Source organism: Passer montanus, unplaced genomic scaffold (genome assembly GCF_014805655.1).
Source record: "Passer montanus isolate IOZ18808 unplaced genomic scaffold, ASM1480565v1 scaffold14, whole genome shotgun sequence".
Taxonomy (NCBI): domain Eukaryota; kingdom Metazoa; phylum Chordata; class Aves; order Passeriformes; family Passeridae; genus Passer; species Passer montanus.
Window position 1 is genome coordinate 4,556,368 of NW_024360941.1, and position 25,728 is coordinate 4,582,095.

Below are 25,728 nucleotides of genomic sequence, written 5' to 3' on the forward strand. Positions count from 1 at the left end.
GGTGACTCAGTTTAGAGTTAGATTTGTGGAATGAGCTTTTTAGCAAGCGCATCCCCATTTCTGCTTTCCTTTTTTGAAGACATTTTATTTGTAGAGAGAGTGCAAAGAAATCACTGAATATTCCCTAAATTTTTCTGGTTCTAAAAATATCACACTATATAATTACACTTTGCTAAGATTTAATCTGTTTTCAATTACTTATACTACAAACTATTTAGTTTTACATTTATAAAGTTTATTGGAGATTTTGATCTTCCTACTGCATAAAACACTGTATTTCAGTTTTAGTTGCAGCATCCAAACCCCTTTTCTTATATTGAAAATAACTCATATCTTTGTTCCTGAACTGCACTCATCTTAAAACAAAAGAACCCATTTTATTTCATAGAAACTAATTTCTCCAGATGTTTCTTTACAAACTCATTAAAATCTAGGAAAAAAAGAAAACAAACAACTCTTAAATTTTTGTAATACTCATATTTTCCTCCAATTATTATCTAGTCCATCCCATGTATTTATGAATTATCCAGGAGTGAGACAGACACGTAGGTAGAGTGTCTTCAAGGTTTATGCAATTCACAAAAGCCCAGTGTGATAAATTTTGGGTTGCCACAAACGCGTTTATGTACATGTAACAAACCAATAAACAGACAACAAAACTATATTTTCAAACAACTTTCAAATATTTGCAGATAAAACTACCTAAAACAAAAAAGATAGAGATTTTTTGAGAATCCCCCACTATGTGGCAGCTGAAGAGGATATATTGGAGTAGGTGGCAGGGAAAAAAAGTACAACCTAGTACCTTAAAATGAATTAAAAATCAGAATTATTCACTTTGGCCCATTCTTAGCATACTAGGGGGAAAAAAAACACATTATAACTCACATAGTTTTTCTAAACTTCATCTCTAATTTTAAATGCAGCATTAATGTATGATCTAAAGACAACAGTAGAAAGAAAACAGGACCAGTCACACTTTAATTGGATTATTAATACAATCCCACTTGTGTCAATTTGTTATCCAGTACAAGAAATAGGCACAAAGATGCTTAGAAAGATTCTGGATGTTATTTCTACACTAAACTTTTTTTTTCACCTATACTCCTGATTACACACAACAAAGTGAATGTCATCCATTCCTTGCCATGTTTTTCTCTTTTCTTATAAAATCAAAATATTGGCAGTTTGAATGCCACCACAGCACCTTCACTTAAGGGTTTAACCAAAATTGACACAACCAATAATTCTGAAATATTCTTCTTAGAGCCTTTTAAATAAACAGTAAATTCCAGTCACTTGAACTAAGCATTCCACATGAAACTGGAGTACTACAAATAGATGATGAATTTACACTAAAAAAATACTGAAAACTGAGACAATTTATATTTAATCTTGATTATCTAAGCATCACACACAGTGCCTTTGCTCACAACAACCCATGCCCATCAGTCTAATTCTTTATCACAAGAAATCTTGACTGGCAAGATTGATTCCTTGATATCAATGAAAGAAAAGACACTTCAAGGTCATTGCAACCTTTTACTGTAAGCACAGAAACTATTTATGCAGGAAAAATTCTTTGGGTTTCGTTTTGGAGTTAGAATTTTTGTTTGTTTTGTCGTCCATCTATACAGAAATGAATTGTGATATTTTTTAGTATCATTGTATCATCTCATTCTAGTTTCTGGTCAGGTTAACTGTAAGGTATTGGAAGAACATCCTGGAATAAAACAAGAAAAATTAGAGTGTTCAAAAAGTTTTCAGTAAAAAACCAAAACTTTTCAGCGTATAGTGGCACTGACAAACATATTGTCTAGATCTGTACCAAGTAGGACTTCCATTCTTTTACTGATATGAAGCCAAGATGTTATGAAAAGTCTATAGCTATCACAATGGTTATTCATACACAAAGGCAGTAGCATAATGCTGAAGTAACAAAATCTCATTACTTTCTATTAATTATTATCAATAAGATATTTCTGTTTCTTCTTTCTGTTTACATATCTTTCTGTTAATTCTTGTCTGTGTTCAAGGCATAAAATGAGGTTGGAAATTCCCCATTTCAAAAGGGACTATGAATAGTCACAATAAATATTTTCTGGATGCTATTAACAAATAAATATTGCTCATATTTAGACACTTTGTTATCATTAAATGCTCGTATTTGTTATACATAAAACATTTCCTACATCCTGTTGCAGGTAAACTGTGCGTTTTTAAAAGCAAAGTACCTAATAGAGGTACATGTGTTACCCATTAATTACAACAGTTCTAAAAAAAAATTGAACAGAAGTACCTTCAATTGCACATTTTAAAAATAAGACCACAAACTCCACTTAAATAAAATGCTTACATAAAGATTTATATGCAAATGACAGTATCACACTGAGTCATGACCACATTCCTGTTCTCTCTTTAAATTAACATGTTCCCTCTTATGTGAGACATCCATTACTTCAATTTTGCCACTGCTTTGCCAATCACAATAAGCACTTTTCTTCTGCTGCAACAATAGCTAACTCTTTGTTAACACACTCAAGTTTCTACAAGATGTACCAAAATAATCTTACTTCTTAGTAGACCATTATTTGTCTCCTGTAATTAATTGTTGCTTTTCTAATACTGTGTTCTGTAATGGGCCGAACATTTTTTTAGAAGTGCAAGTCCTCTACAAAACATGAATCTATATACACCATATTTTCTTTTTTCACCCTTGTTCTTTGCTTTGATTTTAAAAAATGAGACAGCACTATTCATTAGAAAGATTCTATGCTACTGTCACCATATAAAACTGTATCACTGAAATACCACAATATATTTTCCTTATGTACAGTACAGTCTTTGGAAGACTGAAATGTACAAAAGCTCTTTTTCTCTAGCTAACCCTTGGTTTCAGTTATATTTTACTGCAATTATAACTCTATCATTAGTTGTTGCCAACTAATCATAGAATCCATGTCAGAAATAAAGTCTCTATTAATACAGAGGGGTGGGAGAAAAGGCAGCTTTTTCTTCCCTGCCTTCCTTTTGACATGTTAATTGTTCACTAATCACAGGTTAAACTTCAAAGTCTTTTTCATTAATGAATTTCTCGTCTGATGTTATAACTATGTATATCATGTTAAAAATGTGAAGGCAAAACAGGATTTCAGTCATCTTTTATTAACTATAGGTTATAATAGCAGGAACTTCACAGAATTCATGGCACTTGCCAAATTGCTGCACAAACTTCTAAGGATCTTGTAGACAAAAGTCGTATGGCATTGATATTTTACTCTGCCAGAGTATGGCAATTCCATTTGATTTATCATTAACACAAAAGGTCTGTAAAGACAGATTTTTGCCTAGAAGGAGCACATATTCTAGAAAGGAAGACATAGCCTCCTCCCCCTTAAGTAACAGAAGTAGTTGAAAAAAAATTCTTAAAAAAAAGGACACACAAATCTGCTTTTAAACAAGACAACATATTTCAGATGAGAGTGATAAGACTGTGTGATTTTATTAAAGTACTCTTAAATTTATTTTCTATGTAAAAAAAAAATTCTGTTCAAGATTTCAATTAATTATCTATATACAAATGCTTATCATTTGAAAACGTTACTATATTTCCCTTAGAAAATTCTAGAAGAAAAATGTTCATCAGCAAAACCAAAAGATACTTTGCAGGTGCTTTTGAGTAACTGTCAAAAAATCCAGTCACTTCTGTTGCACCATGCACCCTTCTGCTATCTATCTTTACCCATAAAAAAAAAATAAAGAATGCAGATTCAGTGATCCTCTGTAAACTCACCTGAATTTTCCTAACTCAAGGATAATTTTTAATACAAAACTAAATTAGATATTATTTAGAAGCACTGTTTCAACTTCCCTACTTCTGGTTGTAGTTTTAAGCCGGGCATACATGAAAGGAGAATCAGATGGACATAATTGATAGATCTGTTTCCTAAATCATACTAAAATAGGAAAATCTTTAGTTTACTTTATCTCTCCTTCTGAACAGATCAATGAAAACACTCTGCCATGGATACAAAGGCTCTTGTATATACCCAAACAAAAAGAGTTCTGAATGTATGCTTTTGAAAAGGAAGCTATAGATTATAAAGATAGTTATCTCAGAACAGTACAAAAATGAAAAAGAAAGGAAGGAAGAATACACATGAAGGTGATAAAATTAACAGGTGAAAGAGAAATCAGTCTAAGCTAAAGTAGATCTAATTCAATTTAGATATAAATGGATACATGGTGTCAGGTATATGAGTAGATAGATCACTGACCACTTTGATTTAAGAAAAATCTTAAATATCATAATTTGAAAATAATGGCAGATATATTTTCTTCTGTGGTTACCCAGTCAGAGTTCACAAACTGATCAGACTTGGTCTAGATAAACAATTTGCTTCATGTTCACTTTTGCAAGTAGCAGTACCAATTATTTTTCAGGTGGGAAGAAATTTTCTTCCTGAGTCAGTACTAAGTAAATGCCTTTGTACACTTCTGCAGTATTTTTTTATAAATTATTATTATTTTGAAAATATATAAATGAGAGTTGAGCCAAGTTCCCAATAGGTAATTATGTCCCACCTATCCTAATTTCTCATTTTTTCTCCTGGGCTGTTTGTGATGGTGGGCCAGACAGGGTTTCTCTCTCTTTTTTTTTTTTTTTTTTTGTATTTAAGCAATTGTGCCTCTCTGTTCAATGAAACAGACTCCTGGATATCAAAGCATTTTTATTGCTGGTTATATGGTCCTTCTATTTAATGTACTATAGCAATGATTGGAAAGTCAGGACTGTGAGCCACAAGAGTCCATTATTAACAAAGCATCTTTCTCATGCTCTTAAGGAGGAGTGACCTTTACTGCTAGCTGTAGCGTAGCCGGGTTGCTCTTTCAAGACTTCTTTTCTAAAATAACAACCTGAAAAGCTCAGTATTCCTTCTGTGTACAATAAAACCCTTTTGCATAATTCTTCTGAAAGCTGTGAAAAGCATTACGTCTACTAGAATAGCAAAACTACTGCAAAATGACCTGGAAAAGTTGGAGAAATAAATATGTACCTAGTAATAATATTATTCAGAAATGATGCTGTTTTTCACCCAGTTGATGGATGTATACAGCAGAAGAAGTGAAAAGAGTATATCTATAACCATACAAAAAATTGAACTGCAATTTTTTGATGAACTAATCAGAAATTAATAGCACAAAATCAATTTGCTAGTAACACCAATACTGAATGCAGATATAACCTGCATCTTTATATAGATATACAGAAAAGAACAGCAAAAAGAATGAATTTGAACTGAAACAAAAGCTTAAGGAAGAAAGATATTATGGGAGTGAAGAAAAGATACTTAAATTCTTTTAGAAGTAATCTTGTAACACAAAATATAAAACAGCTTTCCACTAATTTTCAAATACAGGGAAGATGGGCAAGAGCAAAAAAAAAAGTATGATAAAAGTTCTGGTGCCTGAAAAAAAAAAGGAGCAGGAGCTACTCCTAAATTCAAGCCCCAAATGTACTTGATAGTCACCTGGATGTGCAGCTATCCTGCACCACCTGCATTAGCTTTGAGATGTTCCTAACTAAGCACGCTGGTCTAATGTACAGGATAGAACTCCCAACCAAATTCCATTTTACATTATTCATTATCAGGAAAGACACAGCAGAAAACAAGTTCTCCTGAAAAAAGATGGGAATTGATCAGTAATAGATGTGATTATTATACACTGGGAAAAAAATATAGCTTTGTGACTTCTATAGTTATCACACAACACCAATGGGACTTGGGAAATATTACATGGCAGGTACATGCCCTCAAGTAATTGAGGCAAGTTTCCGCTCCTAGAGCTGAACTTGCAAGATCAAAAAGTGTCAAAAATGGCTTTACAACATCAGTTGGCATTAGATATGATGTTATTAAAGGAACAAGGTATATCTGGAATGTTAAATCTTACAGAAACTGAGTGTTGCACTACCATTCACAATGAAGCATCATCAATTCAAGAAGCCCACACCAAAAAGGAAGAAATCACTAGTCAAATGTCAGAGCTTTTCTGATCATTACAAACCCAAAGCTATCTTCCTGGCTGATGTCCATAAGCTAATCCTTGTGACTCGTGGGGTGGGGGCAATGGCTATAATGAAAATTGGGTTGATGATTGCAGCTGCAGTTACATTTGTAATTGTTGGGATAGTATTGTACACTGTATAATTGCTTTTGTAATTTTTCTGCTCTTTCTATATTTTCTCTGAATTTTATACAAACACATCACCCCCATGGACAACCTATGAAATGAAAAAAGGTCCCAGGAACACACTGTTTGAGGCACAGGGAGATGTAAGAGACTTAAAAAGACTGCTTAAAGACCACAACTGCCTCAAAATATTGTCAAGGCCACAGCAGCGGGAGCTTGACATAAACACAGAAGATGGGAATTTGCAGCAGGAAGCGCTTATTCCAGGCCCAGAGGAGCTCAAGTTTGGTTAACACACCCTGGTTAATGCATCTGGACAAAAATTCCCACTATGGCAAACTGTGGGAGAGGAAACAGCTGCTTATACCCATGCCACCCTCAGTTATGGGAACATCTGTGAACACCAATGGACACCCACAAAGTGGACTGTATAAAAGTGAAGTGGCACTCCAGAAGACTCTGGGATCCCCACTACCAAGAAAACCAGGGTGAAGGAGGACCAGTGGAATGCATCTAGATCCACAGTGTGGTGATTATTCTCCTCTTGATCTCTTTCTCCTTCATTCCCCACCCCCACCCCACCCCCTCCCTCCCCGCTCTCTCCTATTACTTTCTATCTCTGTACCTCATATTTACTGTTAAATAAAATCCATACTACTGATTTTGGCACGTGGTCTCATTTGCACCTTAATTCAGGCAGAGGCATTTCTCAACAATAGGATCATAACAAGTAGAGTAGAAAAGAAAAAAACAAAACTGGTATTAAATTCATGAAATACAAAAGAAAATGTAATAACGCATCCTACTTAAAAGCAAAACTGTGTAACAGATAAAGGGCAATTCAATACAGATAAAAATAGAACCATGCTGACTTTGATGAGTCACTGTTAATCACATCCAACCACCTCATCAGAAAAATCAGTAGAAAATATCTGAGAGATGTAGTGTGTTTAAGAGGTGTCATAAACGTAATGTACAAGGAAAACCTGCAACTAGGCTTTTAAAATGAACCTCAAATACAACAAAGTTATACATATATAAATTCATATATATATATATATATAGTAACACACACAAATCCACATAGAAGATCACACACTGAAATTGCTGCATTGCCATTTAGTAATTAAAGCTCAAAATAAACTGATCAGGATCCAGATTTTGTACTGAACAAGACTGCCAGGTTTTGCCTATGGCACTGTATTTGCTCATTGTTGGAATATGAGCTACTGTCTTCCAAAAGGATGAGATTAGGAGCATCCCCTATGAAGGGAAGTAGGTTCTGGGGCTCCCTTCCTGTCATAGGACCACTGCAATTTCCCTCACACAAGCAATAAGACGGCCCATGGACACACCAGGGAGGAGGAAAACCTCCTCAGGAAAAAAACAAGAGCATGCAAAGCTTGCTGCAGCAAATCAGAAATTCAGTGCATTGACTGCAAGCAGGCATTCCTCTTTTAGGATATTTGAGAATAAAGACATGTACGTGAACATTAAACATCTTTTTGTCAAGGTTTAGGAATGGTATTCCTTATAATGTTCCTACTGAAACTTGCCAAACCATGTGCAGTTCACATGTGGCCGGCTGGAGAGGACAACTGGAGGAACCAGAGGGAAAAATCATGGGTTGAGGTGAGGACAATCTACTGGAAATAGCAATTAAATAGGACTACAAACAGTAACAGCAACAATATTAATGACAGATTATGCTAGAAGAAAAGAAGTGAACGATTCATACCTGATTGCTCACCTGCCTCCACAGAAAACACCTGACTGCTCCCTCTGCCATTCTACTCCATGTAGAAGGGAGCCCTTCCCCCATTCCCAAAAATATTATGTGAGAGGTGGTAGAATACTGTCTGGGTCTTAGACATGGTCCCTCCTGGCTACTGCAAAAATTTAGCATGTCTACCAGATCCAGGACACTATTCAGTTTAGACGATAAATTTTCACTCTTTTTAAATTCAAGTCCTTCAGTTTATGTCCTAACTTCTTAATTTTTTTATTTTATTTTTAAGAGTTTAGGCAATTTGGAGAATAAAATTGAAGAATATTTCTCTGACATTTATGTTTCACCTGGGATTTTGCCAGAAGTACAAACACCCATGCAAACACACACATATTTTTCCCAGACAGAGCATTCATATTTCTAACATTGTATTAAAGTCATAACTGTGCTGTATTAAGAACAATTCAACAATGCATAAAGAGAAGCTTGTGTGTAGGTCCATACTATCCCATGGGAGAAAACAATGTGGAAAGGAATAATGCATGAGGTTTTCCTGAGATTTTTCTTAAGAATAATAAAAGCAGGAACACAGAATGAGAAGCTGGAAGAAAAAGAAGAGGTCAGATGTCTGGAGTCCTTTCTAAAAAAGGTGCTTAATGTTTTGGAGAATCTGAAAACCTTTCTGTCATCAGTTTCTAATTAGTACTCTACAGAATGGAAACTATTGTGTTCTTTAGAGAATGTTTGTTTTTCTTAGTATTCTCCATTACAGTCTTTTGGGTTTTCTTTGTGGGTGAAGGGCAAAGATGTCAAGAAGAAAATGCCAACTGGTACCAACTTTAATGTGCAAATTAACAAGATAAACAAATCAAAAGTTTTGAGAAAAAGATAATCTATACGTAACTTCAAAAACCTCAAAAAAAAATATTAGATGCTTTCCATTAAGGCAGCCTAAAGAGGGATATTATGAGCCTTTAACAAAAATTAAAAGTTGAACTACCCTGTTTTGAAAAGTTACTGTTAAACTTTGCATGTGGATAAACCATCCCAGTAGATCTTCAATAAACGCAAGAAAAAGGGTCAAGATGTTATAAGAAAAGTATGATTGCTCACTTGTATAGGAAAAAACCTGAAGGCAAAGCTGAAATAAAGCATCAGAAAAACAATAAAGTAAAATAAGTTACAAAGACTTAAAAAACTGAATGAATTAACACTAAAAAAGTAATATGTATTGAGTTTGGGAAATACATATGCTATTTTTCATACATGGGAATTATTATGTCTAATGAATAGTAGGTTAGATAAAAACAAGAGGAAAGTGGAAAGGGGAATATTAAATTTAAGATGCAAGATAACAGCATGGAAAAAAAAGCCTTTCTATATGTGTACTGAAATATCATCAAAATGCCCTGTGATATCACTTCAGCAGTGAGTCACAGCACAATTATATTACAATTTACGTAAAATTCGCAGAGGCATATAATTTTTCATAATTTCACTCAGATGGGTGCTAATTATCCCTGCCTCCCATCAGTTTCAGTAAGAGAAGGATTAGTCGGAAGATGCAGTATTTCTACAAAAAGTAGTTATAAGTACCATAAGAAGAGTTGAGGAGTACTAAGGACTTTTAAAATTATCAACTGGATATTATCAGTAATGATATTAGCACACACTTCATAGAACATTTTAAAATACACTATTTAAATACAAATTTCTATTATCATCCTTTGAAAGTCAAACAGTATTTCTTAATATTTCTTTAACATGTCTTAGAATATACAAGACATTAGACATCATCAAGACTCATTTTCAGCCACTCCACAGTTGACAGGTTTAGAGATATATCTTGTACACTTTCAGTAGAGAAGTATTTTAAAAATATATATAAATTGAACTATCAACTTCAGTTTAAACCTGGATTCCTTTCCACCTTCTTGCATTTTTCCATTTGACAAAATACTAGGACATTATATTGTTCTGAGTTTGTCCCTCCTCAAAGCAAATAGCTTAATTCATGCTGAGAACAACTGGATAGTGCAAAAGCTTAATTCTAAGAGCACTTTCTGTGATTTACAAAATCACATTGTCGCTACTGCTTAGTCTGGTTTCCTACATATGCGCTGACTTCCACTTATGTTGATCTTTGATCCATCTTACTGAAAAAAACCCCAAAACCCTAACTATATATCTTCCCAGGCCTGTGTTTGCCTTGTGATTTTCAGAAAATGTACTGCTCTTTACACAATATTATTAATCTTGAGATGCTCAGATGTGGTTCTTGTATAACTGAGTAAATTAAGAATTCCCAGAGTTAGGCAAACATCATTATAGTTTATAAAATAGCTATAGTAAAATTTAGAGTACACTGCTTCTGGGGACATCTTATATTATACAAGGAGTATAGAATCTAGAAATAAAGAGAAAGATCAAATCTGTGAAAACAGTGAAATTAAAATAAGAAAAGAAGGTCTGGGGATGAATCCAACTCAATGTCTTTATCTCCATGCTTTTGTTGCTTCTTCTTTTAATCCAGAATCCATTAATTCTTTCTTGCTCCCTATTTTACTTTATGTGGAAAGAGAGATTAATATCCCACATATATATATTTGAGCTCTATTAATTTTAGTGCCTCACTCTGAGGCTACTGAATCTGACCTCTTTCTGTATTTGAATAGTAACTAAACTGTTAAGGGATTAAAATATAACTTAATTTTTGCTTATCCACTTCTCAGATTTGCCCAGGTCCCCCTGGGTGGCATCCCAGCTTTCAGATGTGTCAACTGCACCACTCAGTTTCATGTCACCTGCAAACTTGCTGAGGGTGCCCTTCATCCCACTGCCTGTGTCACTGACAGAGATGTTGAAGAGCACTTGGCTAAAGACGGACCCCTGAGGGACACCTCTTGCCACTGGCCTCCACTTAGACACAGAGCTGTTGATCACAACCTCTAGCTCCATCCACCCACCCATCCACCCTTCCACCCATCCGGCTGTTGCATGGAAGTGTATTGCCCAAGTCCAGATAGGTGGTATCTGCAGGTCCTGCCTGTCAAACATTACCACCACTGGATCAGAAAAAGTCACCAGACTGGTCAAACAATTGGTCAAGTACGTCAAGATAAATCTGCTCCAATGTAGATGTTTTGGATATCTGCTTCACCAAGGAGTACCTTCTGCTCTTCCAGCTTTAGACTTACTTCTGCTGTTTATTGCACTTTTTTGTTCTCTAATCTCTCTCTCTTCCCCCGTTCTTTTATTCCCTTTTTTGAATGTTCTTTCAGAGGTGCCATGGGTGTGTCTGAGCCGCTGTCCTGCTGATGGTCCCTTGGGAAGGGCTGCATACAGCACATGACATCCCCTGTCCTTTTCCCTGAAAGACCATGCCTGTGGCTCCTGCTGCCAATTCCTGGGCACCTGCACCCAGCACAAAAACTTCCTCTGGTTTTGGTTTGTTTTTGGGGTTTTCTTGTGTTTTGGTTTTTGTTTCGCTTTCTTACATACTCAAAAATGTATGTATCCAGTTCAGAAATCACTTGATCTTTTCATGTCTGCAAAAAAGCCAACTGAACCTTTCAGTCTTAAGCTGAGCTATTAGCTTCATCATTTCCATTCATTTCCCTTTTATTTCTGTGTGTACAGATGCATCTTCCTTTTTCTGTCAACAGCTCATGCCAGCTATTACACTTAGAATTGATTAGTAAGAACTCCAAATAACGGTTTTGAACATAACAAATATTGCAGACAGGATCTTGTGGACTTGGGCAAGACACTTTTCAATGTAAGTCATGTGATTAATATCAAACTAACAAAAGCAATTATTATTTAACAGAAAACTTTTTGGATTATGTTGGGTTTATCCTAAGCCTCTCAAGGGACTTAAAACCATCACTCAAGCAAGATGAGCTTTTGAGCTTTGAAATTGTCCTTTATTTTACTAAGCACCACTGTGAGGAAGCGCCATTTACCATCAGAAGCAACAAAACCAGACATAAAAGACAGATGATGTGTGGAAACAATTTCCACCATAAAAATAAAACATTAATTTAAAAAGAAACAAAAAAGGGACAAACTAGATATTTGATTGTAGCAGTATTCCACACACACAAAAGTTCAGGTGATTTCAGACTCACTTGGGCTAGACAGACGGCACAACTCCCAAAGTAGCAATTTGTCCACATTTTGAACTTTGCTAATACAAAATGGGCCAAACCAAGAAAGCATACCCAGATGCATACAAAACACAGATGAAAGCCTATTTTTAGTCTTGCAAGAAGATGTAATTCTAATACTCGTTTTCTATTTTCCTCTGTATTTTTAGGTCATGGCAATGTTAGGTGGCAAACACCTGCCTTCTTAAAAAAAAAAAGATTTACAAATTATACTAATATTCTGGTTTTCATTCTTTGAGAGGTACCATATACACTGCTGAATAGTTGGAGGAATGGGCAAAACAACTAATTTTATTATTAAATACTTCTTTGGGGAAAAAACAGATTTCTATTGAACTATTATAAAAGAAAACTATTATTGTGAGCTGTTGGTACACAAAAATGTTCATGTCACAGATTTCTCTTTTCTTCTAAATATGTGAAGACTCTACAATCCTGAATGTATAATGCTGACTATATTTTGGGCTGCAATTTAGCCCTCATGTTCTTTTATTGCTATATTTATGTTTTAAATGATTGGTCTATGAAACATATTTTCTCTATATTTAACAGGGGTTCAAATATACAGCAAATAAAAAAAGGCAGAGTTTGTTGCATGTAATTTCCATTTCTTTTCTTTGAAACATCAGGAGTATGCAGCCTGTTATGCACCACTTTTCTATTATTTATGAGAGGTTTTAATAAAAAGCTGTGAAATAGAACTTTCTGTTACTTACACTGATATCTTCCAAATCTAATCTGTTCAGAATGACATTGTTCCTCTTCCAGATGATGGGAGGTCTCAGGGTTCCCTGGATGGCACAACTTAGGACAGCACTCTGTCCCACTGTTGCTGCAGTGGTGCTTATTTTCTGATCTTCAGGCAGATTCAGCTGAACTACATCTGCAAAAAATGTATTGTTTGTAAGATCAATGAGCAGGCAGTTTCATGAGCTTAATTAGCATGAACTTTTTGTATACTCGTAATTTAAGAACTTTGACTGGAACAAGTAAAAAGAGCTTCCAAAAACTCCAGTAAGTTAAGTGTATCTCATATAAAGGTCAGCATGACATTTCAATTAAATTGACTGACAAGTATCAGCCTGTAAGAAGCAGCATTTAACATGAAAGTGAATTCCAGAGGTAGGACTGTAATACACATGACTGCATATCCAAAGTCAGACAATGGAAGTTATCTGACAGTTAGGGCAGGCACAGTGCACTAGTCAGAACATTTATTCTGTATTTTCAGGCTAACTAGCTATTCCTCATTAGTCCATGTTTAAAAAAATCTTTTAAAAATTTAGACATATGTGATACGAGTCCAGACCCTGAAACTTTCTTTGTTCATCTATTTACTAAGTAGCTCCAATTTTAACAGAAGGTCATTTCACTTCTATGTCCCAGAACTCATTTGAACACTTGCATAGAAAAGGAGTGATGCACATCAAACTGATGAAACACTGCATACTCTTCCCTCTTGTATAATTGCCTTAAGTTACAGGTTGATCAGATGAGAGCTTTTTACCTGTGTGAACCTGACTAAACATAACCTAATAAAACTCTATATTTGTAAGGATTTTGTCATATTAGACAAAAGAACTACACAGGAACTGAAGACCACCCAAATAAAAATTTTTGCACTCAGCTGCTAAAGCATGAAAAATCTGGTTTTTAATCTTTCATTCTTCAAATAAACTACAAAAGGCATCATGTGTATTTTCTCTTTTAATTATGAAAATACTTTCATATAAGAGACATTTCTCTTTCAATATAGGTAAGAAGGAAGGAAGCTAAGATCTTCTTAGCTTTATTTGAGCCTCATGCAAGCAATACTTTGAAATTAACACTTCTCTTCGCCCTCCTTCCAATCCCCCCACAGGAGCAAGCATTAGAAAAGCATGAAAATAAGCTTAGCTGTACAGCAATTAAATTCTTTAAAAATGTGATTAAAACAAATAATTTTACAGTTAGTTTCAAAGAGAAGCTTCTGATTCTTTCCTCTTTTGGAAGGAATGCACTCTATGACTCAAAATATGAGTGATGGTGCCCACCAGACATGCCCAAATGAGACTGACCTTTTTTAGCTAGATGCATTACCTGACACAATCCTTACACTAAGGAAAATGAAACATACCAATTAAATTAAATTGATTCTTCTGTTGTTTACTGTACTTTTTAAAATATACTCAGAAGCACTTAATGTTCCGTGCTATAAGAGATGGCTCTTCAGTGACACGTTCAGAAAGTGAGACATAGCTGCATGGCTACTGAATGATTCACAACTTCTGGTAGCCAAATAGTAGTAAACATATTTTGCTTCTTTACTCAGCTCACTATGAAAAGATCTCAAAAGTGAAGTAAGTATTCTGATATTTCATTTACAAATTATATTATCCGTATATTTCAAACTCACTATTCAATCTAGGAAAGGCATGACAGAGGGATCATGAAATCAGCTGGTGTTATAGGGCCATCTATGAAAACTGCTAACCTTCACATGATGAACTGACATAGGCAATTTACATTCTACAAGATTTTAAAGTCTTTTTTTCAATCAAGTTCTTCAACTTTCCAGTGTTACTATGGATTCCTACATAAATGAGGCCAGTCATTGTTACAGATGTTTATAATTTTTAGAGGATGACACTAGAAAAGAGAGCATCTGTCAAATATAAAGCTTAACATTTCCTACATGAGCAAAGGTGATATTCTGAAATCAAAACTGAGAGGCTATCATTTTACTGACACCAAGAGTTCAAATGGATTTTTTTAAACTGTCTAGGTTTTAACAATAATGACAGCCTTATCATAAATAATAATTAAGATAATAATGATAATAACAGCAAAAAATTAGTAATAACATACGATGACAATGGTAATTTTGCCAGAGAAAACTCCCAAAAAATTTTGTAAAAAAATACTCAGTCTTCAATATAATATATTGATATGCCATTTGCAATTTTTATCTCATGACTATTGTCACAAAAGGGCCAAATACAGAATTTAAAAAAATGAAGAAACAGCTGTAGTACCTGGAACTATACAATGCACTGATGTTATCTATTTTTTAAAAGTTATGAAAAAACCCCTACTTTAATAAATTCGCTAGAATCACTGCTTTCCTGTAAAATAGTTAAGATTTATGTAAAAATCTTAATAAAACGATACAATTGTGGATATTCATATTATTATTTAATAGGAAATGGGCATATAATTTACATTATAATTTACATTATAATTTCAAAAATATCTTTTCTTATTTTCTTGAGAAAAAAATTATTTCACACATTTTCTCCTTATTGGTGGGGAGGGGGGGAAAGTTACTGCCCAACCCAAAAAGCCCCAAGCTTAGCGGGCAGCACTTGCTGCAGAATCTTTGGCAGGTAACTCCCTGAAAATTCCTGTCTGCAACCACAGTGAAAGAGGCAAACACCTCTGGGCAGAAGGGGTATGGTGTGTGCAAAAAGCTGTCAGGGGCACAGGACAGCACTTGTCTCGGTGTTCAGGTGCTATGGCATTCCTTTGGAAATAAAAAACATTGGCCCAGGAATTAAATTATGCATTTACCATCTTTTTCTTTCTCCTTGAAAGAAATAAATATGGTTCTGAGAGCAAATACTTTTCAGACATGTACTGAAGTTGTGTCATTAAGAGATATTTCTGACTGGGATGACTTCTAGCTTTCCCTCCATGTTGCCTTTGTAGATCAATAATAACTGTTTGAAGTTTAGTCACACACATTTTGTTTATTTAACATTAAATGAAAAAGCAGAGCAAAGGTTTAGAAAAATTGGAAGCAAAATTATTTCTGTTTACTGACACCATCACCACACAAAAAAGTAAATGTGGATATTGTTGGTTACAAAGAAGTAATATTATAAGTAGCCAGCAGAGACTATGTTTTATAGCTTGCTATTTTTAGCAACATGGATCGTCTGCTATGGTGTACCATATTAATGAGTTTGTTTGTAACTCCTTCAGATGCAATATCAATCTGACACGCATCCCTGGTTCTTAATTATAAAAGTTACTGGATACATTCTTTCAGATAAAGGGGAGAAATTCAAACAAAAAACCCAAATCAAAAACAACCCAAACATTTATATAAAAATTAGAAGTATAGTTAGAAGACAAAAACAACAGACAACTGTATAAAAATGTCTGGTTGGAAATAAAATAAAGCTATTATAAAATAAGACAAAAGAAGTGAAAGCAGAGTAAATATTAACTATTGGGAAGACATTTTAGAACGTTAACACTGACCAGGGAAAAGGAAAACTTACTGAAAAGGTAGGTTCAAAGTTTGTTTAAATCAAAGATTTTAAACAACAAAGGAAAACAAAAACCAACTAACTAACCAACCAACCCAAACAAGTAAACCAAATCAAAACTAATAATTTAAATATGAGACATTCCTGCACTGGTTGAGAGATGATTGAAAGGGTTCAATAAGTTCCCTGGCTGCTGAAGCCATTCAGGGAACTCCCCTACCCTTCATCCTGCTTTATCGTCCTGAGGCAAGTCCTTCTGGCTCCTCCCACCTTCTTTTTGTTACTCAAGTTATCACCGTATTTGATCCAGCTTGAATTTATCCGTTAATACGCATGAAAGAAAACTTTACACAATATTTAGGATTAATGAAGTGCAATCTACAACAAAACCATATCTTTTCCTGAAAGACTTCGGTCAATACATCTGTACAATGCAATTGCCATTTTCACAGAGATCTCATCTGGTCCCTCACAGTTGCCCTGTAAATGACAGCTCCACACAACTTCCACTCTGCTCTTTCCAGTAGATTAATTCTCATCTTCAAGTATAATTTCTTACTTTTAACCAAGTATAAGAACTTGTACTTTGTAACATTAATTTTCATATCATGTTTACTCTGTCAGGGTTTAAGGTTATCCAATTCCAATCTTTAAAAAAGTTTGCTTCCCAGGTGGTCTTTGGAAAGCTTCAATAACAACTCCTTCTCAAACTGGTATTTTCCTGTTTCATTGAACCCATATAATTTCCCCTTCATCCAGGTCCTTATTCATTTTACCACTACTAACTCCCATGATTTTATCTGACTAAACAGAATCTAATAAGCAAACATCCCAAGTGCTTTACTGAAAATTATGAAAGCACTTTTTTTCCTCATTGCTTCTCTTTATCTAGAATCTATGCTATAAACCTACCTTTGTCTGTTCGTTGGTTAAAATTAGATAAAATTATAAATAGTTTGTCTATTATAATTTTCTAAGTACTTTCTAATATAAATATATTTGTGATATCTTTCAAAAATAACCTCAGAACTTACTGAAATCAAATGCAAAATGACATTACTTCAACTGAATCAAGAAATACTGCAAATGATGATTAGTTAGATTAGAATGTTAGTGCTTCAATTTTCTCAGTTTGACTAAAATGTAATCATTAAACTGAGAAAGGTGGGAAAAAGAAGTTTTCAAAGTTGACATGTTGCAAAAATATTCCAACAGCAATACAGATAAACAAATAATGGAGCCTTATTCTAAGCATTGTTGTTTTCAAGAGACATACATCTTGGGTTATCATTCTTAGTATGACTTAAGTTTTATCAATATTCTTGTAAGTCAACTGATAAAATTATATCATTGCACTTAAAACAGAGTGGGGCAGTAGGGATCTGTTAGGAAAAAAAAATATAGTGACAGCTGTACAGTGCTTTGATGGACAATTCTCCTTTCTTAATCCTAAGTACATTGGGTCGATGTGTATAACATGGAACAGTCTGATGGTCTAAATTTAGTACTTTTAGGGAAAGAGTTGTTATACTTGGATTTGAGTTTTCTGAAGAAGTTAAAGAATAAACAGTAAAAACAGGGCTATTTCAGTTCATTCCCTATACATGAAAAAATCCAATCTCCAACTCCTTTGGTGGCCCAAACAGCCTGGAGGGAACTGTATACCACCATAAAAGCCTTTCGTGGTCTTAGAATACCAAGTCAGGCTACTATGAAGAGAAACACTGAAGTATGTGACATTTATTGAGGCTAAATAGTTCCTTACTGTCCCTTAGGATGAGTGAAGAAAAAGCACAATATGACTCTGAAAAATAGGTTTTAAAAGCTAAAAAGTATGAGAAGATGTTACATTTGTAGTCTCCGTATCACTTTATAATTTATTATGTTGTTAAAAGAAGGAAGGAAGTTCTTACTCAACTGTAGGCTGCCTTGTTTAATTTAATACCATTAACAAATGTGCAATTTGAACCTTCTCATTTGCTTCCAGAAGTTCTGCATATTTATTCAAAGCAGCCACAAAACTCTTCCAAGTCTAAACTAATGAACATTATGCCAAATGGTACCCACTATTTAAAATTAAGACCACATCAAGACTGTATTTATTTTGTTTGCGTATTTCAAACATAATTTAAAATAAAACAACTTTTAAAAGCAAGCAAAAAGCCTTTTGTCTATGAACTACAGTAAGCTCTGTTCTTAACGTATAACATTGCTTAGTAGCTTGAATTAGGTGAAATTCAACTAGGTAATGTGCCTTTTACTCTTCTGGCATTGATCCCACTTTCCTTAAAATGATGTAACAAAAGCTTTTTCATCAGTGTCATTTTGCTGTTCTTTTACAGCAATTTTAAAATCAGCACACATCACCATTAGCATGACTAATTTTGTCATTATCCACTGTATATTCTGCTTTGAACTTGTTGTAAACATATTATTCACATATTTAGTAGAATGTTTCAGTATGAAAAGTAACAGAACATGGTTCATGAGTGCCTGTTCTCTAAGATCTTATGCCAGCTAGTAAGTCTTTCTGTTCCCAAAAGCCTTTTAAAAGCATACACACAAACATGGAAAAAACCCCCTAAAAACAAAACAACAAAACCCCTAAAAACAAACAAACAAACAAACAGCATAAATAACTTTTTCATGATGCCTTAATGTTTTAGCTGCAGAGCTTGGATTGAAATTCAGGCAATTGTTGTTAAAAAAGCTGAAAGCTCTTAGTGGTATAATTATCAATTATTTGTCTTTTGTCATCACTGACAAAAGACTTGAAAAACATTTTTTGTTGAAAATATAATATTGTAATAGCTCCTATTTTTAGTAAGTCCTGTAGAAACCAATTCCATGAAAAAAATATCAGAGAACAGGAAAGGCAACACAATAATTTCTGCATTTATTTATAGTACTAGCCAATGAAATGAATATACAGGGATTGGTATGGCATCCTAGGAAACATTTCCTTTATGGGACAACTTAAAGCTTCTCTGAAAGACAAATGTGAACCACAAGGTTTCTGTTTCCTCTCACAAGAAGACAGTATATTTTATTCAAATATCTAGAAACATTGAGTACTTCCTGCTTTAAAAGCATAAAGTAGAATATGTCAGCTGACTTCTTGTTTCAGTGAATTTAGCATCAGATTCTTTTATTACTGAAACAGCTTTCATCTTCTATTTTTTAGGACCAAAAATGACTAGAGAAGCAAATATTTTAAATAAAATTCTTAAAAATAGAATGGAATAAATAAAATTGCTAAATGAATTATAGATTATTATATTTATGAGATGTTTATAGATGTGTGTACTTAGTGCTTAACACTGAAGTCTGTTATTTAATGGTTCTTTGAAGAAGAATGACTGTAGACTGTGACTCCAAGAAGTAGCTGAAAGACTTTTGGATTAATGGGCTGCAAGTTCATTTGTCAAGAAAGAAACAGTGAAGTGATGACAAGCAGTTTTATCAACTCTGTCCCCTCCAGCAGAGAAAAATTCAAATCAATGATTAGGAATTCTTTGCAAAGCAACTAAAAGCAAACAAAACCCAAAATAATCTTGCTGCATCATTTGTATAGATGAATACCATATGCAGCTCTGTGTCCTCTGCATGGTAGGAAAGAGCTCAGAGGAAAGGTAAGAGTGATCAAGGCATGAAGCAGTTTAAATAAATATTTAACAATCAGAAAGGCTTGAATTTTTATTTAAAAAAACCGAATTATGCAGAGAGCTTTGATAGAATGAGCAAAATCATGAATGTCATGGAAATGCTGGGAAAGAATTTCCATGACAGCACAATGGCTTATTGTTTCTTTTCACACTGGAAAGTCATCAAAATAACTGAGAGGCCAGGTTCAAAGTGAAGGACAGTAGTTTTAAATTATATATGTGAAAAAAAATATTTTCCAAACGTTATTATTGATTTCAGAAGACAACATGTGCCCATCACACAAACACTTGTGAGAAATTATAATGATATTTTTACACTTCTCTAAACATCAACTGAAGTTCATGGTTGAAAGAAAGCATTGAACTGGTTGGACATGGAACCAACACAGTTGTTTTTATATTGTTAAGGCATATTTCTTAATTCTACATGAAAATCACCCAGGAAATGGGATTTCTAAGTTTTCTTTATGGAAAGAAAGCTTTAACTATTAGTTCATTTAGCAAATTAAGTGAACATAATTTAAGCTAATTTAACATTTTTTATGAAAAAAGTAAATCAACTCCAATGCAGTTGAATTAATAATCAGTGTGTATTACCTCTTGAAAGTGATTTTATCCCTCTGATATTTTTAATTTATTTTAATCGTATTTCTTCTGAATATCTTTGCTCACACATTATGCATTTTAACTTTTAAAAAATAATAATGGCAATCATTATTAAAATCAGTAATTATCATCTTTTGTTAATTTCAAATTCATAAACTGATTAAGCTAAAACAAAATTTCCAAGCTCATTATATGTGTGTTTTAAATTTAATTCTTACTTTAAGTAATTTAATTTATGTCCATGGACTCAAACTCCTCCTCAAAAATCCATATGTATTACCTCTTGCCTAATATTCTTGTATCCATATTACAGGAACACTGAGCATGTTTTGAAAAGTATCACTACTGCATTTGTTAAGGATATTTACAACAGTGCGGATAAAGGGTCTCCCCTACAGACCATGTTGTTTTGAGAACCCTGTGAAGTTGAATTCAATTGTTATGAGATCTTTGGAAGCCTAAGGGAAAAACCAGGCCAAGAAAGTCAACTCCTGATCTGTACAGTTTCAATATCTTCCATTACAAGGGAAATCAGCAATCTATTCCCATAACATCAACAGCCTATTTCTCACAGGCCATTTATTAGGCATAAGCAAAACAATCCAAACTTTGCATATCCTGATTGACAGACCAGTTCTTCCTTCTCATGAAGAAGAATGGAACTCCAGCTTTTATGCATTTAAGTCTCCTTAAGAGACAGTAAACGAAGTGGCAAATAATAAGTCTCTCTCCCTCCTGTCTCTACTATCATCTCAGCGGACTGAAACTGCCTGCCCAACCTGAACATATCCTCTCCGTATGATCTGTAACTGATTTCATGCATCATTCAGTGAATCCTAAGGGAAATTTCAAAGTTATTGTGACGGGTTAAAATTCGATTTGATGCGTGTTACTGGAATTGCTGATGTGGAAGTAGTCAGACATGGTATCCTAGGTTTATGCGTATATAAACTTGCAACTTTTATAGATTCAATATTCCAAGTTAGACAACAATATATTTCTACCCTATAAAGTTGCTGCAAAACTTAATTATAAATTATGTTTAGAAAAGAATCTCTGAGTAAATGAAGTAATAATTTTCGGCTAACCTATTCCCATTTTCAGACTTAGATCCCATTTTAAAGGCTGCACTTAAGATTAGCAAGATATAGTTAAAACACTTGTACATAACAATATTTCCAAAATAACAGAAGCCACAACAATCCAGAAAATATGATAAATTCTCTCAAATAAAATGATACATTACTGTTTAAGAAAATCTGCCAAACTACAAATTCCAACCATACCTGTCCTGATATGTGATATCACATCCACAGTGATGACCATTTCTGTGGAAACACATGAATAATGACTGTGCATCCATAGATTTCAATGCTTTCTAATACATCTTCTTAAACACAGTTGTTCTTGCAGCAATAGTTACTTTTTAAAAATCTATGAAAAAATGCCTTTTTTTTTTAAGAAAAGAGGAGAATATATGCTAAAAATGACCTGAGAAAAAAGAAAGCAGAAACAAAACTCTAGTGCATCATAGAGCAGTATTAGCATGTGTGCTTCAAACGAGATATATTAGAACTTAAAAAACCTCACGGACTTGCAACAAATTTTCTCATTTAGTGTTCAACACTTAACATTTTACACTTATATCCCTTACAAATTCAACAGAGAATTTATGTCTTTGTTCAGAATATGAAGAATGACTCTCTACAACAACACCGACATTGTCACTAAAAATACTGCCTGTGTTTGAGATTCAGATATTTTAAAATAGAAAAATAATTCTTGCTATGCTAGTGTATTTTTAATAACAACCATTGCTGAATTGGACTTGTCATTTAAAAAACAAAATAAGAGCAGAAAGCATAACAGGTATTGATGCAACATGGATGGGATGTTAAATTTAGTCTCAGTACTTTTTGGGGCATCTCAGTGCTTAATTTTCTAAGTTAGTATTTTTAGGTGCACAAAGCTGAACTTCAAATCTTCCAAAATTGCTGTGCTGAGTCTTTGCAATGGTGATGAGAAAGGTATTTAAGATGTTCAACAGAGGAAATAATGCAGAAGAGAGTGAGGAAAGGCATATAAAAAAGATACTAATTTAAAAAATTTGGAAGTTACTTAGGTTGAATAAATTTTTCCATTTCATTACTAACATGATCTATCCTGTTTCTTTTTGAGAAGGAGCATTGCTCATTTTTGCCAGATGTAATGCACAATTTCTAAAACACCTCTCTAGTTTTGCTGACAACATCACATCAACACCAACTTATGCACATGACCAAGTTTCTGAAAAGATTCAATTTGATACTTCTGTGCTTGCTGTCAGTTTCTGTGCATTTCACCAACTCCTCTGGGACATATTTCTGTGCATTAGAAATTACCTACACCAAAAATGTGTATTTTAAAATATATTTTAACAATTTTTCTTCTGGATTTGCTGACTACTATAGTGACTGATCAGTGGAAAAAAGTAAAGAAAAATACGATGACTTTCTATAGTCACTGTAAATGTATTCATTAACTTTAAACCCCAAGCTGGGTTGCCATTGACCTTGCATTATGGGCATATATGTGATTGCACAGATACCACTGCCTTCAAATGATATTTAGTTAGTAAGGGAAAAAATGTTCAGAAAAAGCTCTTTATTTTCCTTATTTTCTTACTTATGTTCCTTCAGTTAAATATCACTATGGTTTAGTTTGTTTCAAAAAAAATTATTCATACCATTCCATTTATTCATTTGAGTTTTGGATAATTTATAAATTTAGTATTTTATGTTTCAGTTTTGGAATGATAGTAGACACAAACAAGTAGTACAAAGAGATCATTCTGCTGAAAAGAACACTGAATGTTCCTCTGATGTACCAGAATATGTAATGAGTGGTAACAAAAACTTCACAGAACAGTGAGGAAGAAATGCAATGAGGCCAGATCAAGCTACAGATTTCCAAAATTGGGATGTACTTGCAGCTGTGAGCAGCCTAAGCAAGGCTTCTAAATAGCCCAACTAAAGTGGAATTCATCACAGTGAATAAAACTCTTAAAACCAGAATACTTCTCCCCACAGAAATGTTTAAAAAATACTTATCATTTCATGTCATCTGTTCCATTCAAGAGACAAAAAGATTATTTTTCACTAATAGCTTAAAAAAGCATCTCTCTTCAGGTAAAAAAAGAAAGAACATAAGAAAATGACAATTCATAGAAAGAAGGTTGACAGCCAATGACCTCAGTGTTTATCTGCAAATCAATAATCACACCTATTTGTATATGTACACAACCTCACAAGATTGTTATATCTAAAATCAGTGTTTTGACAACTTCCCCGATTTACTTTTATTTAAAAACTGTTAATAAATCTTTGCTTTTTCTTCTTGCTGCTTTTCCACCTATACAGAATGTCAGATGCATTTAGAATAGTCTGTGCTGTTTTCTTTCCCTCCCCCCACCCCTTCATTTAATCTCTCCTTATTCTCATCTTTTTTTTCCTCCCCAGTCCTACTTCCCCTTTTTTCCCTGTTTTTCTACCTTACTATTTACATCCATTGATCCTGTTAGTTCTTCTAGTCCCTTCTTAAATAAATAATTTCTTTCTTAAATAAATAAAATAGATGTACTATTTATGCAATAACTCTACATACCGCAGCGAGCATCAGCTGGGTTTTATCTGGAACTGACTTGGCTTCATCACTGGGTGAGGGAGGGGAGGAGGGATCACAGCTATGCCTACCTTGTGGTCTGGCAGCACAACTTGGTGTGCTAACCCATTAGAGTTTGCAGGTATGCACCATTACCACTCCCTGCCTGAATTCTGGGAAAGATGTGTCTGTTCCCAAATGCATTTCTCCCAGTGTTCTGGTAACTATGCTAGTCTGGACAACAGGGAGATCATGACAGGGAGAACTTTATTTTTCACCCAACAATTTATCTCAGATATTTTGTTCAGATTTTAATCTTAATCTAAGCAGTAATACACCCTTTAGAAGATACTATCAGAGTATAGCTAGTTGTGAGAATAGGAAGGAGGAGCATATACAATTAAGTACAAATATATTAACCAGATTGTCTTCTATTGCTACTTTTCAGTTTGTTCCAAGAAAAGAAAAAAAAATTGTTTTCAAAACACTGATCACAAATATAAATGTTGGCCACTACAAATTGACACTAGAAACTATTCAGACTTTTCCATAGGTGTATAAAATACATAACAATATTTGAAATTATTATCCATGTATATCCTGTAGAAGTCATCTTCTATGGACCCAGTCACCATGTGTCACCAAGACTTTTAAACCTTTACAAAACAAAGATTCTAGAATCCACCTCTTAGATCACTCTTTTCAGATTTTCCTGTGTAGGTTTTTGACAAGACCTGGAACAGCATTCGGCTGTCTACAGTGTCAAGTCCTGTCATCTCTGGAACACTTCCTTAGCTGAAATATGAGCTTTTCCACCATCCCATCCAAGACTGCACAGTTTCACAGTTTATCTTTTCAGTCATTCACAGAACATGCCAATGCATATTGCAGATGTAGATTTAAACTTTATTTTAAAGTTTTCACAAAGTTCTAGAAAATTAAACTTCGTCTCACTTCCCCCTACTCCACATCACTCTTCCCTTGACAATCCCTGAGAATCTGGACTTATGACGCTGAGCCATCTCATCAGGCTCCAGACACAGGAGCATCTTCCAAAATATAAAAATTCCTACTGAATGTCTGCTGATAGATTCTTGATATGGAAAAAAGCTTCTTCTTGATAACACTTGTCACAAAGAATGACTGAAGACCAATGACAAAAGGAATGGGGGTGTGTTGGAATGGGACATACACATGAGGCTGGGAAACAAACACAATGAGACGCATAACACATAGAATAAAGTTTGCAGTCTAAGGTCCAAATGCAGTCTGAATTTGGAACATCAAGCAGAATCCATAGCTCTAGAAGCACAGTCCATAATCTATTGCACTAACACAGCTTTATAATAAAGCCACCCTAATCAGATAAATAAATCCATATGATGAGAACAAAAGTATCCTGTAACTGATAGTGGTCAATGGCACAAGGAAGAAAACACCAGCCAAGCATATAGTGATAATATTGTTTTAGC

At 34.1% G+C, this 25,728-nt stretch overlaps 1 protein-coding gene across 5 annotated transcripts in view; it reads right to left on the reverse strand.

Moving 5' to 3' along the window:
- Positions 1–25,728, reverse strand: part of FSTL5 (follistatin like 5) — a 376,421-nt gene that overhangs the window by 75,145 nt on the left and 275,548 nt on the right. For all 5 annotated transcript variants that reach the window (XM_039700303.1, XM_039700304.1, XM_039700305.1 and 2 more), the window contains one exon: positions 12,810–12,976. In XM_039700303.1, coding sequence (XP_039556237.1) covers positions 12,810–12,976 — 167 coding nt within the window. The remainder of the gene's footprint in view (positions 1–12,809; positions 12,977–25,728) is intronic.